General features: G+C 34.0%; 1 protein-coding gene across 1 annotated transcript in view; it reads right to left on the bottom strand.

Moving 5' to 3' along the window:
* Positions 1-107: 107 nt before the first annotated feature.
* The window catches only part of LOC116843687, an 18,333-nt gene continuing 5,805 nt past the window's right edge, over positions 108-12,635 (bottom strand). Inside the window, exons 3-25 of the mRNA XM_032814319.1 lie at positions 11,588-11,750; positions 11,356-11,465; positions 10,947-11,115; positions 10,152-10,267; positions 9,931-10,068; positions 9,607-9,841; positions 9,336-9,493; positions 9,080-9,210; positions 8,756-8,910; positions 8,540-8,664; positions 8,209-8,386; positions 7,416-7,868; positions 6,033-6,263; positions 5,712-5,942; positions 5,472-5,631; positions 5,268-5,408; positions 5,024-5,169; positions 3,502-3,678; positions 3,191-3,397; positions 2,569-2,940; positions 2,063-2,222; positions 1,614-1,909; positions 108-1,330 (exon numbers count right to left, since the gene is read on the bottom strand). Of these exons, the coding sequence (XP_032670210.1) occupies positions 1,248-1,330; positions 1,614-1,909; positions 2,063-2,222; positions 2,569-2,940; positions 3,191-3,397; positions 3,502-3,678; positions 5,024-5,169; positions 5,268-5,408; positions 5,472-5,631; positions 5,712-5,942; positions 6,033-6,263; positions 7,416-7,868; positions 8,209-8,386; positions 8,540-8,664; positions 8,756-8,910; positions 9,080-9,210; positions 9,336-9,493; positions 9,607-9,841; positions 9,931-10,068; positions 10,152-10,267; positions 10,947-11,115; positions 11,356-11,465; positions 11,588-11,750 (4,335 nt within the window). The 3' untranslated portion in view covers positions 108-1,247. The remainder of the gene's footprint in view (positions 1,331-1,613; positions 1,910-2,062; positions 2,223-2,568; positions 2,941-3,190; positions 3,398-3,501; positions 3,679-5,023; positions 5,170-5,267; positions 5,409-5,471; positions 5,632-5,711; positions 5,943-6,032; positions 6,264-7,415; positions 7,869-8,208; positions 8,387-8,539; positions 8,665-8,755; positions 8,911-9,079; positions 9,211-9,335; positions 9,494-9,606; positions 9,842-9,930; positions 10,069-10,151; positions 10,268-10,946; positions 11,116-11,355; positions 11,466-11,587; positions 11,751-12,635) is intronic.

Below are 12,635 nucleotides of genomic sequence, written 5' to 3'. Positions count from 1 at the left end.
CCTTTTCCCACTCATCGCGCCGGGCCCTCGCCGCGGCCTTTTTCATCGGCGTAGTCAGGGTGTATAGCCTTAGGGACATTCGACCGGCTTCGGCTGGCTTGCTTCTCATCGGCCGTCCGCCGTGACGCGCTCCAGCGTATACGGCCGCTAACAATATCCCCATCTGAATGGAATGGGACGCGAAAAATCGGGCGCGTTCAATGAAAATGAAACGCGAGATCGGCGAGCGTAGCGAGCGTATTCATTGTGAGGTGTCGGAAGTCGTTACGAGCTCTACTACGTCTTTTGATTCCTCAATTTCATTAAACAAGTAACGAGTGTACTCGTAAACAGTCCCCGCGTGCAGCCGTGAAAGGAAGTGTGATTTATCGATGGAAAACAGGCCCTACGCCAGTGCAGTCTCTACCTCCCCACCACGTACACTCGGCGCGAGTGCAACCTCGAGTGTAGAGCGAGTGTCGGTCCGTTCAACCGGCACAAGGAAGCCGGCCGGTCATCCTTCTCGTCGTCTTCGTCGCCGTCGTCTTCTTCGTCGTCGTTGTCGTCGTCGTCGTCGTCGTCGTCCTCGTCGTCGTCGTCGTTATCTTCTTCTTCCTTCTCTTCTTCTTCTGCTTCTTCGTCCTTACACCATTCGCTTCAAAGAGGAACCCACGTGGGCGCCCGCGCACCTGTCGCTCTCTGCTTCTCTCTCGATCCTTCTCGTGCTCCTTCAGGTTGTGCCTCTTCGCTCTTTGTCTTTTTCTCCCTCTGTCCACTTCTTCTTTCTCTCTCTTTCTCTCTCTCTATCTATCTACTCAGGACGCGCTCGCTCCTGCCCTCCCTACCGTTTCCAGCAAATAGCCTCCGTCATTTCTTTTTCTCTGTTTTCGTTGCGCTTCCCTCGGGCCTGTCCTACCGATCTGCTGGCAACCTCACTCCCCGTCGATCGGCTCTCCCTCCCTGTGGAGCGAATCCTTCCCGCCCTCCGGGCCCAGAGTGCTCTCTTTCTCGGAGCTCCTTTTTCTCTCATTTACCCTTCCTTCATCTCGTTTGATTCGCACTGGCGTCTGCCATGCGTCGTCCCTTTCGCTCGCCCGCTTCAACCAAAACGGCGAGCAATCCGAGAGTACGCAGCCGTCAGGAGACCATCGATTGGCATTATCAATTTGAAAAAATTCAACATCCGCTCTCTGCAAGATATGTGATGTCTTTATGATGTCTGCGTGTTGGACGTTATACACGTTTGACCTTCATGCTTTAAGTCTTACTTATTTATCGGTATCGCTGTCGGTAATCAAATTCGTTCTTTCTGACGTTTCATCGAGAGTCGACTTAGTTTTACTACTCCAGTCTGCAATTTCAGTTAGAATCGATAAAATAGGAATTTAATAATAACATATTAGGTTGTATAATAAAGCAATTCCACATTTTTCAGCTAAAGTGTAACGTTTAAATTTTTATGTCGTTATAATATTATGAAACTATGAAGGATAGTAGAAGGTCGCAGATCAAAACGACGCATACATTGTAAATTGTAAAGACGTAAAAATGCAATTGTTTTACTTTATTTGAAAAAACCGAAATTATTTAGTACACGATCCTATAGTTACCAGGAATGTTTTATTCAAACAAACCTTCACGTCTTGATTTAGATTTCCTGAACAACCTGTGAGGCCAATAAACTCCTCTTTTGGATCTCGGTTGATGTGATTTCATACCGGTGTGATTTATGTTTTCCGACTTTCTTATACCGTGCTCATTATTATTTGCTGTATGTACTTTTTGAAGTTGAACAGTATCATCCGTTGTACTTTCACTTCCTGTTTCTACGGATGTATCATCGGTAACTTTTCTACTCTTAATTTTAGATTTTCCTACTCGCATCTTCTCCCTTATCACAGTTTGGTCGACTTTCAAACTTTCTCGAAACCTTGCGACGGATCAAATATATGATACGTTATTATTACTTCACAATAGTCTTTTTCTGTTATAAGACATGAATGAAAAAACTGATTACAATTCTAATATATAATTCTGCGGGCGCATGCAGCTTGAAATATATCATTGTATAATTATGTATTACCTGATATAAAGCGTGGAGCCTATAATAATGCAACATATCAAGAACAGAATTATAGCCAATGCTGCGTAAGCAACGAATTCCTCGCTCGGCATCCAGCCAAAGATTGGTCGTGTCAGTTTATCCTCCATCAAATAAGTACGCCAATTTGGAGGTCCAAGAACTTATATTTATGTTAATAGAGAATTATGAATAAGCAACTTGTATACGACATAATGCAAGTTGTAATTTCAACATATTCAACTCGTTTGCTACCAATGTAATACATATGTGATGCACTTATTTTTCACTTCAAGTTCGACTCCAACGTCACATATATGTAAAAACGATAAGTTTTCTTTCTATATTCATATAAACGAACTAAATATATTTTGCACAATTGCATAAAAACATGCAATGTAGTCTGTGAAGGAGATTCCCCAAATAAACTATAGCTAATCAATCGAAATGTCTTAACGTCAAATTTATGGACTTGAACAGTTAGATATCATTCCGTCTATTTCTCTTACCTTTGACGCGGATCATGTTTGTTGTCCATTTGAAATTTAGGTCAATTTGCTCCACAACGCACTTCCACGTGCCGTGATGAGATTTATTTACAGCTGGGAGATGATCTACATTCACAGCTACGGGCAACGTGACGCCATAGTCTTTCCACACTCTGTCATCGATAATCCAATACACCTTCAGGTCGGAATATATGTAGCCGAGGATAACGCAATGGCACATTACGTTCATAGAGAGAGTTTCGCGAATGGTGACACTTTCTTTTATTGGCACTACTGCCAAAGTTACCACCTTAAATATCATATACGTTCCGTCTATCCGATGTACAGTAAGCGTATATACGCCCGAGTCGTTCAATACCGCTTTACTTATTACTGAAAAGAAGCAAATTACCTACTTATTACTAAAAAAAGATAAATTCACGTTCGTTAATCGGAAAAAAACATTTTTCCAATTCACATTTTGGATTGAAAAAAGCGAATTTCGAGAGAAACAAATTCTTTATATATTATTGAAAAAAGCAAACTCATCCGTTATTTTACATCAGAGAAGGAATTATCTACGTAAGCGTAGATAATAGTAACTTATTATGAATACAATATATGCGAATATTGTGTTATGTACCGATCTCATAATCCTTAATTTCTAATCTGCGCTCTTCCTCCTGGAGGAAAATGCCATTGTGAGACCACTGTATCTCCGAATCAGGCGACTCGGTTCTAATGGCATTTACGATACTTGAATCGGAAGGAAGTGATATCAATTCACCTTCCTGCACGGTAAGAGCAGTATGATCCTGTGCAATTCTCCTCTTGATCAAAGTCACGGTATCTACATTAGAATAAAAAATTAGCATAACAATCTCTTTGAAAAAGATGTGGTACACTATCGAGTGGTTGAATAAATAATAAACTATATATATTCAGCGCATATACCATCGGTTATATCACCACAGAGAATCATATTGCAACGACCAGTCATGCTGCTAGGCCCTATACAAGGTTCACCCTTCACGTTAGGTTCCGGTGAATTACAATATCGTTTTCTGGTTCCTATGCCGCCATTGCAACTAACACTGCACGCCCATGGTTCCCATTCGGACCATCCACCGTCTAAAGGGGGACCATCTATATCTGCATATGAATGAAACAAAAGGATATGTGAACAAAAGGATGCAAAACAATATTTTACAAAATTTGTGAAAACCTCACATTTAAATGTTAGATAAACTTTTAGCCAGCGATACACAAGACAAGTGACTAATGATTATTATATTTTATATATAACGTTATATTCTTATGGCATATATAACGTTATTCTTATACTGACGCGTTTTAACCCATTAGAAAAGCATAACGGGTTTGACTCGTGACACGTACTTATGTCTAAATATGAAAATAAGTTAGACTCGTTATGATTTTTTACGAGAAAATAGATAAAAACGTTTTAGTGTGAAATATATTACTATTTATATGAATCTATTCTAAATATTCTATTTTTTAGGGCACATTTAGAATGATTCTGGTATGTTTTGTCCTGGGAATATACAAGATGTCTACTGAAAGAAATTATCCGATGAAAAATTAACAAACGGATATTTCCGATCAAAATGCCGATGAATTTTTATATTCGATCAGGATATCCGATTAAATTTAATCGAATACTTCCGCTTATAATAGCATTTCATCAGATAAACCGATCAAAAAATTATAAACTGATATTTCTTATCGAATGTTTCCTGATCGGATATAAAAATTTATTGATATTTTGATAGGAAATATCTGTTTGTTAATTTCTTGTCGAATAATTTCTCTCAATGTGATAATTCATGACATACATTCATGTTATGTGCAATTCGTAATACTCATTAAATTAAACACAAAATTCCTCTACCATTTCGCGAACAACTACGTAATATTTTAAGTTAATTAGAGAAGATTTGTAAATGTGTGTGATCACGCGTGATACGATAGATGAGCTGTGATAACGACGTTTACTATTGTGTGCTTGTACATCAAACTGTAGATCAAACTGAACAAAAAACTCGTCGACTATTTTGCAAATAATTACATAGATTTTTTAGTTATTAATTAAAGAAGATTTGTGCGTTATCGCACGATTATGTATCAATCAATCAATAATTAAATCAATGACTAAGTATCTACGCGGTTGCAAAATGGCAGAGAGGACTTTTTTATTTAGCTTTACATAATGTACAAGCATACGACGGCAAACTACTATCATAGTTCATCTACCGCATCGCCCATGATCATACACGTTCACCAATCTTCTTTAATTAATAATTCAAAATTTTACATGGTTGTTTGCGAAATGGTAGAGAAGTTTTGTGTTCAGATTAATGAGTTCTATCTGTATACAACGATTGATCTGTATACATGAATTGTTAAACGCCATTAATATTAAATTATAAATACAGTCTCAATAGATTAATTATACCTGATGGTATGCAGTTCGCGCTCCACGTGGCCCAACTTCCCGTGTCCACGGCGAGTGAAAAAAAATAGAAGATGAGCGGTTGACGATGCACGTAATGGAACACGATTGTCTCATTGCAGAATATGTCGATCGTGCTTCCCGCCCATCTTTCCGAAACAGACGATGGAACAAATTGTCGATAAATTACGCGATAAATTATTAATTCAGATTCAGCAAAATACAGATGCGTTTTTGGCCGAATTACTTTATAGTAATATTCGTCCAGGTGTTGGTGGTAAATATCGGCTTGGGCGCTTTCTGCTTGTGATAAACTTTCACCCTGGGATAAGTGTTTTTCAGAAAATGTATCCACTGATCTTGCTTGCCGAGCATAAGCGCGTAAAATCTGCAAGATACAGCGCGATACAAGCGGATATGAAGGATTTGCGAAATAATTATCTCTATTTACCCCGGTGTCCCTGGCAGCAGAAGTAACGGTATCCAAACGACCCCTTTGGCGCGTATCATCAACGTTAATTTATTCGGTCTGACCACATCTTCCTTAGACCACGTTGACGCCGGTAATATTCTCGTGTAGCGATCGGTTTGCGTGTTCTCTATGTGACATCCTGCACGGACGTAGAACGGAAGAGATCAAAGGCACCATATCTAACCGCGAAGAACTGGCTTTAGAGATTGCAAAATGTACTTGAGGCACAATCGAAAGCGACCCCTATCGCGTGTCCTTTCTCGCTATTATAATAATAATAGACCGGTAAGAAGGCTTTGGCTGGCTCGGGATGTTCCCATTCGAAGAGCGGATCCGACGCTCCCGCGTAATAGACAACAACGCGTCCTCGAGGTATACGAATAACAAAGCTACTCCACTTGCCAAGATACAGCAAGTGCGGTAACGTTTTTTTCTTCACCAAAACTATTTCTTATCAGTTGTAAAAATTAAGAAAAAGAGAGATCAAGCAATATATTGAAATAAGTGGTCTTCTCTGTTACGTTCATGAGGTTAAGTTACCTTTTTCTTCAGACTGATAATAGAGAAGAACTTTTTCATTATCTAAAGCACCGATCTTGAGAATGTAACGGGACTTCAATCCGTCGTCGGCAGTAAACACAAACGTTATGGAGTCAGGCCGATCAGGTTCCCATGCTTTTAACGAAAAGTGCAGGCCTTCTGTACGATGCTCCGGTAAAACGTATAAACGTCGTCCGATGCCGTGTCCTTTCACGAAAAATGTGCACTCCTCTATGCGGATAATATAACAATGAGTAATAATTTTTTACGAGCACCAAATTTGGAAGAATCTGATGCTCAAGGCGGATCAAACCTTTCCAAGCGTTACCAAAAATTTTTTTGAATTTTTTCCCGTGCTTGAATTAATTTTCATTTGACTAACATTATTTTTATTTGAATAACAAAAACTAAATTTTCTGTTATTAATTGTATGTATCTTCTATAGTAAATTTAAAGTTATTTTGATTTTTAATTTTACTTCATATTTTAATATAAATTTAATGTTTAAGAATATTTTATCTAAAATGTTAAATGTATTAAATTTAATTATATATATAAATATTATATGAAAATATTGTATATACCAGGTAAAGCATGAAGCAACTCGAAATATTTTATAAAGAATCATTTTATTTTGGAACTTTAACGATGGATTGTTACATTCAAAATACAATAAATCGGAGAAAGATTTTTGAAGGTCATATTGTTTAATATGGTTGAATTTGTTTTAATATTATCTGCTTGACTTTTATTATAAAATGAAAGTTAATTTTCACTATAATTGACAAAAACAATTTAAATAATGCATTTTATAGTCCCCTTGAAATCATGTTTTATTATAATATTTACTTGCACCAACTTTCATTAAAATCAGATGGAGATGATTTCGTTTTTAAAGCATTTAGATGAAAAACGAAATGGTTATGTGACTCATCTAAATTGTTTTTTAGAGTTTTTCAAACAATTTACAAATATGTAAACAAGTTGCATAGATAATAAAAAGGATAAATAAACAAGATATCTAAAAAAGGAGATATACTTTTATTTATAAGTTTTTATTTTTTAAAAACAAGAGTTTTTCAAAAGTATCGTCTGATAAACGATTTTTACAGGATATATATATATATATATATATATATATATATATATATATATATATATATGTTGTTTTGAACTAAAAAGACACTCTATTGGTGCCGATAATACGATGTATTGTATTTGAAAAAAGTTTGTTTTTTTTACATTAGAAAAATTCGTCAGGCAATGCAACTCTTCAAAATTTCGACTCTAAACAGGAAAATGTTTCGATGTTACTGGTGATAATATTGATAGATGGTTTTGTTTAGATACCAGCAAACATTGTGTATAAGTAATAAGTTTTACCTGGCTCTTCGCAATCTCTTACATCGCAAAGATCTTGCGGAACCAGTGGATCCGTCGTATAACACCAGGTACCAGCGATATTACGCGAAGGATCTCTGCAGTAGTTGCTGGCATTTCGAACACTACGTTCTGGATAGAGACTATCATTCCAATACGCTCTATCGACACTGTGAACAGGTTTAACAGCTGTAAATTTCGTTAATAATTTCGGTGGTGGACGCAATGGCGATTTTGTGAACAGTGATGATCCCGATGAGACATTTTTCTCCATCAAAGAACGTTTCACGTGAGCCGGACTCGGAGTCTCAGGAGGAGCTTCAGTTATCAACGATGCGTTAGGTTTTTGCATTTGTTCGAGATCATAATCGCTCAACCACTTTGCGCAGGTTCGACCTGAACGAGTAGTTGACAGCGTGCCTATATAATCATTAGCAGTTCCTGCCATTCGACATTCTGCGAAAAACGTACGGAAATATCGTAAAAAACGTATATAAAGATCTAACTTTTTCGCAGTGATTCTTTTCAATAAACTCTAATTAAGAAATACATGGTTTACTTCATCATTACGTTACAAATCGTAACGATAAAGTAAAGATAGACATATCCAAATGTTCACGTAATAAAATTTAGATTCAGTATGTTATGATTTATAATAAAAAAATATATAGTCATAAAATAAATATAAAATAAAAATATAGATCTAAAGTAATAATGTGTTTCTCTCTTTCTCTCTTTTACGCTATATATGTGTAGTTTGTAGACACAATGTCTGTAATAATGACATTTTAATTACCTGATGATCTACAAATTCGGACGGAACAATATTGTTTCGTGATGTCCGTAGCATGTGGAGTGGAAATCGCGTAACAATAAGGTCCACTAGGGTCATGACTTGGATTCCTACATCTGTTTAAAACCTTAATGATAGATCTATCAACAAAGTTATCGGCGATCTTCTCACTGTCTGGTATCTAATATAAACGCACCGTTGTATTCTTGTTTTAGAGGATGAATAAATGTAATTTCTAATATTATATAAAATATTTTACTGTAGTTGAATGACCATTCTATATTTTAATACTCAATGGAAGATATATTATGGACGAAGATCGAATATTATATACCTCCTTTGCTATCCATGGTATACATGGAAGTACCCTTTCACTCGTCCATTGAGTTCCACGATACTGATAGTCAGCGATATTATGAATGCAGTTTGGAGGCTGAGGATTTTCTACCGCGTCCGTTGCTACTCAAGTTGTTAATTTAAAAAAACAGGTTTATGTAATATGTTTAACAAATACTAATAAGTCAAAATTTCAAGAGTTTTAATCATTTACCATCAGGTGGACAAAAGAATGTCCAGTGTGCTATTGTTTGATTACTCCCGACGCTGAACCAACGTAAAGTAGTCAGTAGATCATGATTTACAAATAAAATTTCCTCACTTCCAGATACAAGTTGTGAAATTAAACGCAAATGTGTACCGAAAATGCTGTAAGTATTATAAGTAAAAAATTTATTAATATAGAATACAAAAATCTGAAAATATTTAAAGTAAATATATTATACGTGTAATATATATTTACTAAATATGGTAGTTAAATAAATATATTATACATGTAATATATTTACTGTATATTTATACATGTATTTTAAAAGACCTGATAGTGAACTCTTTCCAAATCCAATAATTGAGCGATCCCTTAATTATAACCTCTTTCAAATACTGTTTTATTGCTATTTCATTTTCTTGATATAACAAAGATATAATGTCATTGCGCCTGATTTCCAACTAAAATAAAAATATATATTCATATATAAAATATAAATCCATATTAATTACGTTTTTAATTCGCGTTTCTCATTTTTTATTTTCAAGTCTGAGCATTAGTGACATTAAAAGCTTTTCCTTCGTACCGTGAAACAAGGAAACAGCACTCCAGGGCTCTGATATAATCGTACTTTTATATCACGCTTAGCTCGAACGTAAAATCGTACATCCTGCGTATCGTTACTTTTTTGCATCGGCCAAACGGTCAAAAATTCATCCCCAAAAGTGGTGTGACTTTCGCAATCTGAACGCGTAAGAGATTTTAGCCAAATAATTTAGTATTTTCTATATTACAATATATTATTTGGATGTTATGTTTGAGTAATGGGACCCAAACTTTTAGGGACTGTACTGTACAATTTTGACAAAACTCTGTGCTCCACAATACACCAGTGCCCATAACGCCGTAGTACAGGAAACTGTCGAGGTACAAACTTGAAATACTATTCTTTGTTTTATACTCGTCCATAATTAACGGTTTGGACACGCCATGTATCCCGAGCGATATGAAACCACCACCCCAAGTAATCCACAAACCAGTCCATTTAGAACTGAGTAGCATCTCGGGTGTATTCTCTAAAAGCCGTCCGTTCTGAAAAAAATATATTTTAATGATCAATTAGGTATTATGTTAATACTTTTATTACTGTAATACCGTCTGTTTAATTCTTAGCTGTTTACATTAACATCAATAACAGGATATATTTGACCGCTGACACTGTTCGAAATTAAAAGTTCTACTCCGGCTTTCCAGTCTTGTGCAATCTTCTTGGCAGAAGACGGGATTGGAAGAAAACTTAGTAAAATCCTGGCTTCTGCCTAGATATGTGCAATTTTGTTAATTATGCAGTGAATTATAGTATGTCTATAAAATATATCAATATTTAATGATATGTATGTACATTTTGTTCATCAAGAGGATTCCAGAGTTTTATCCAAAAGGATATATTTCCATAAGTGCTATTTAAACCCGTTAACATGGAATAGGTCGATGAATTTCGGGAATACATCAAACAATCTATAAAAAAAAGTCTATTAAAATTTACATATAGAAAAAATTTATATATAGAAATTAGAATTTATACATATAGAAAGATTCTAACAGATTCTGTAATAGACATTTTAAAGAAACATCTCTTATAATTACCTGGGAAAAATATCACATAAGTGTTGTACCTATATGACCATATATAATCATGTGTAATCATATGTCTATAACGAAAAAAGTACTGTTATACAAATACATTCGAAATATATGCTTATGTTTCTGACAATATATAATGTCGGCATTTAATTGAGTGAAACTATTTCTTCCTTTTCTTATTTAACAACATTTTTTCCATATAAGCATATGATTATATGTATGCTTATATATAAGGAAAAATTTATATGTAATTTATATATAATTTTATTTAATAATATATAATAATTATCTTCCGAATAAATAAATATATTTTTTATTATATATTAAAAAACATTTATTGGCATTTTTATATAGAAAGATTCTAATATAGTCTATAATTTATATTTTAAGATATATTTATTATAGAATTTAAATGTTCAACATTCATTCTCAACATTCATTCTCAACATAAAAGATTATTAGATTGGCATAAAACATAGTCACTTCATATCATATCTTTAATTTTTAACAATTTCTAAGTTTTAGTTTTTCTGTTATATTTGACTGTACATACCTCTGTCGTCGCAAAATGGAACATCACAATATTCTTTTTCTACTAGCTCATAGCTTCTTTCTTCTACATAACACCAAGGACCACCAATATCATCATTTGGATTCCTACAAAAATTATTTGCTTTTGCCCTTGATCCATCCGGAAAATGATTGTTATGGAATTTATTACTCTAAAAGAAGTATAACGATTAATGAATAATAGTTTATAAGATAAAATAATAACAAGGAAGAGAAATCACTACAACTTATTGACCCACACAACAGAAATGCCCCGAATACATCATAAGGATATTATAAAAATATCTCAATATATGTAGGATATCTCTATAATATATTCGGAACATTTTTGCTGTGTGGGTACATATTTTCCTGTTGGTAATTTATACAATAACAAGATTTATTATGCTCACTTTTGTATTACCAAGTTTATATCTTTTGTTCCAAGATTTACATTTTCTTCTTGAAACACTAAAACTGCGATTTCCGCCATATTCAGCTCCTGGCCCCGTTATAATACAATCTAATACAAATAATATATTTTCAAGTGCAAAATCAAATCTAAACTCTTTACAAAAGATAGCTGTATTAGAGATCTATTTATTAGTTACAGTTAAAAGAAATTGGTGTTATCATTTAACCCACCTCCGTAATTACAAAGTGGAATATTACACTCATCGTCGATAACTGTAGGCTCTAACGTATAACACCAGGGTCCTCTCAGATCCCGAGTAGGATTTCTACAATAATTTTTGGCTAGCTTCATGGATCTTTCCGGAAAATTCGTGTCAGTTATATCAGTACTGATCTGATAAGAAAAGAAGGTAAAAAGTTATAAAAATGTTTAATTCTGAAATATTTTAAAAGTTACATGAAAACATCTCAAGGGAACAGAAAAATTAAAATAACGCCAAAATATGATTAAATTTTTAGTTTGTCAAAATAACATTAAATTGCGAAAACTTTTGATGTTTTCTTGATGCCATATTTATGTCTTAATAGCATAATTTTGACGTTCTATTCAGAATTATTGATATGATAAAGATATCAAGGTAATAATTAATAAATGTCATATTTGACTATTTATGACCCAGTAAGCAAAAAATCATTACTACAATGTTATTATAACGTTATTGAATAATAATATGTAACGTTTTCAAATATATAATATTTAATGTTACATATATCATTATAAACGAACTTTGACCCAGATTTGGAAATGTCTATAACGTTACAAATAATGATGCTATAATGTTCTCGTAACACATTTTTATAACATTTTAGTAATGTTTTGTAGATCCTGCTTCTTTTACTATCCTCCAATTTTTCCTCTCTCTTGTGTCCGTCTACCATTCTTCTTCTATCCGCCCTCTTGCTCCGCTAGCTCCTCTCCTGCCCCTCTATACGTATAATAACGTATAATAATATTGTAGTAATGATTTTTTGCTTACTGAGTATAATCATATATATATATATATATATATATATATATATATAATATCGATTAAATAAACGTTAAAATAACGTTCAAAAATATCAAAAATAATAATATAAATATAACTTTTAAAACATTATTTGAATATTGTATTGGTAAGTAACATTGTTACAACATTTCTAAAACATTTAATGAAAATATTATTACAGTATACATAAAACTAATGTTGATTTGATGTTTCTTGCTCACTCAAAGAAA

Source organism: Odontomachus brunneus, unplaced genomic scaffold (assembly GCF_010583005.1).
Source record: "Odontomachus brunneus isolate Ranch 3 - 2012 unplaced genomic scaffold, Obru_v1 Obru_scaffold_034, whole genome shotgun sequence".
Classification (NCBI taxonomy): domain Eukaryota; kingdom Metazoa; phylum Arthropoda; class Insecta; order Hymenoptera; family Formicidae; genus Odontomachus; species Odontomachus brunneus.
This window is presented reverse-complemented; position numbering and strand designations above follow the sequence as displayed.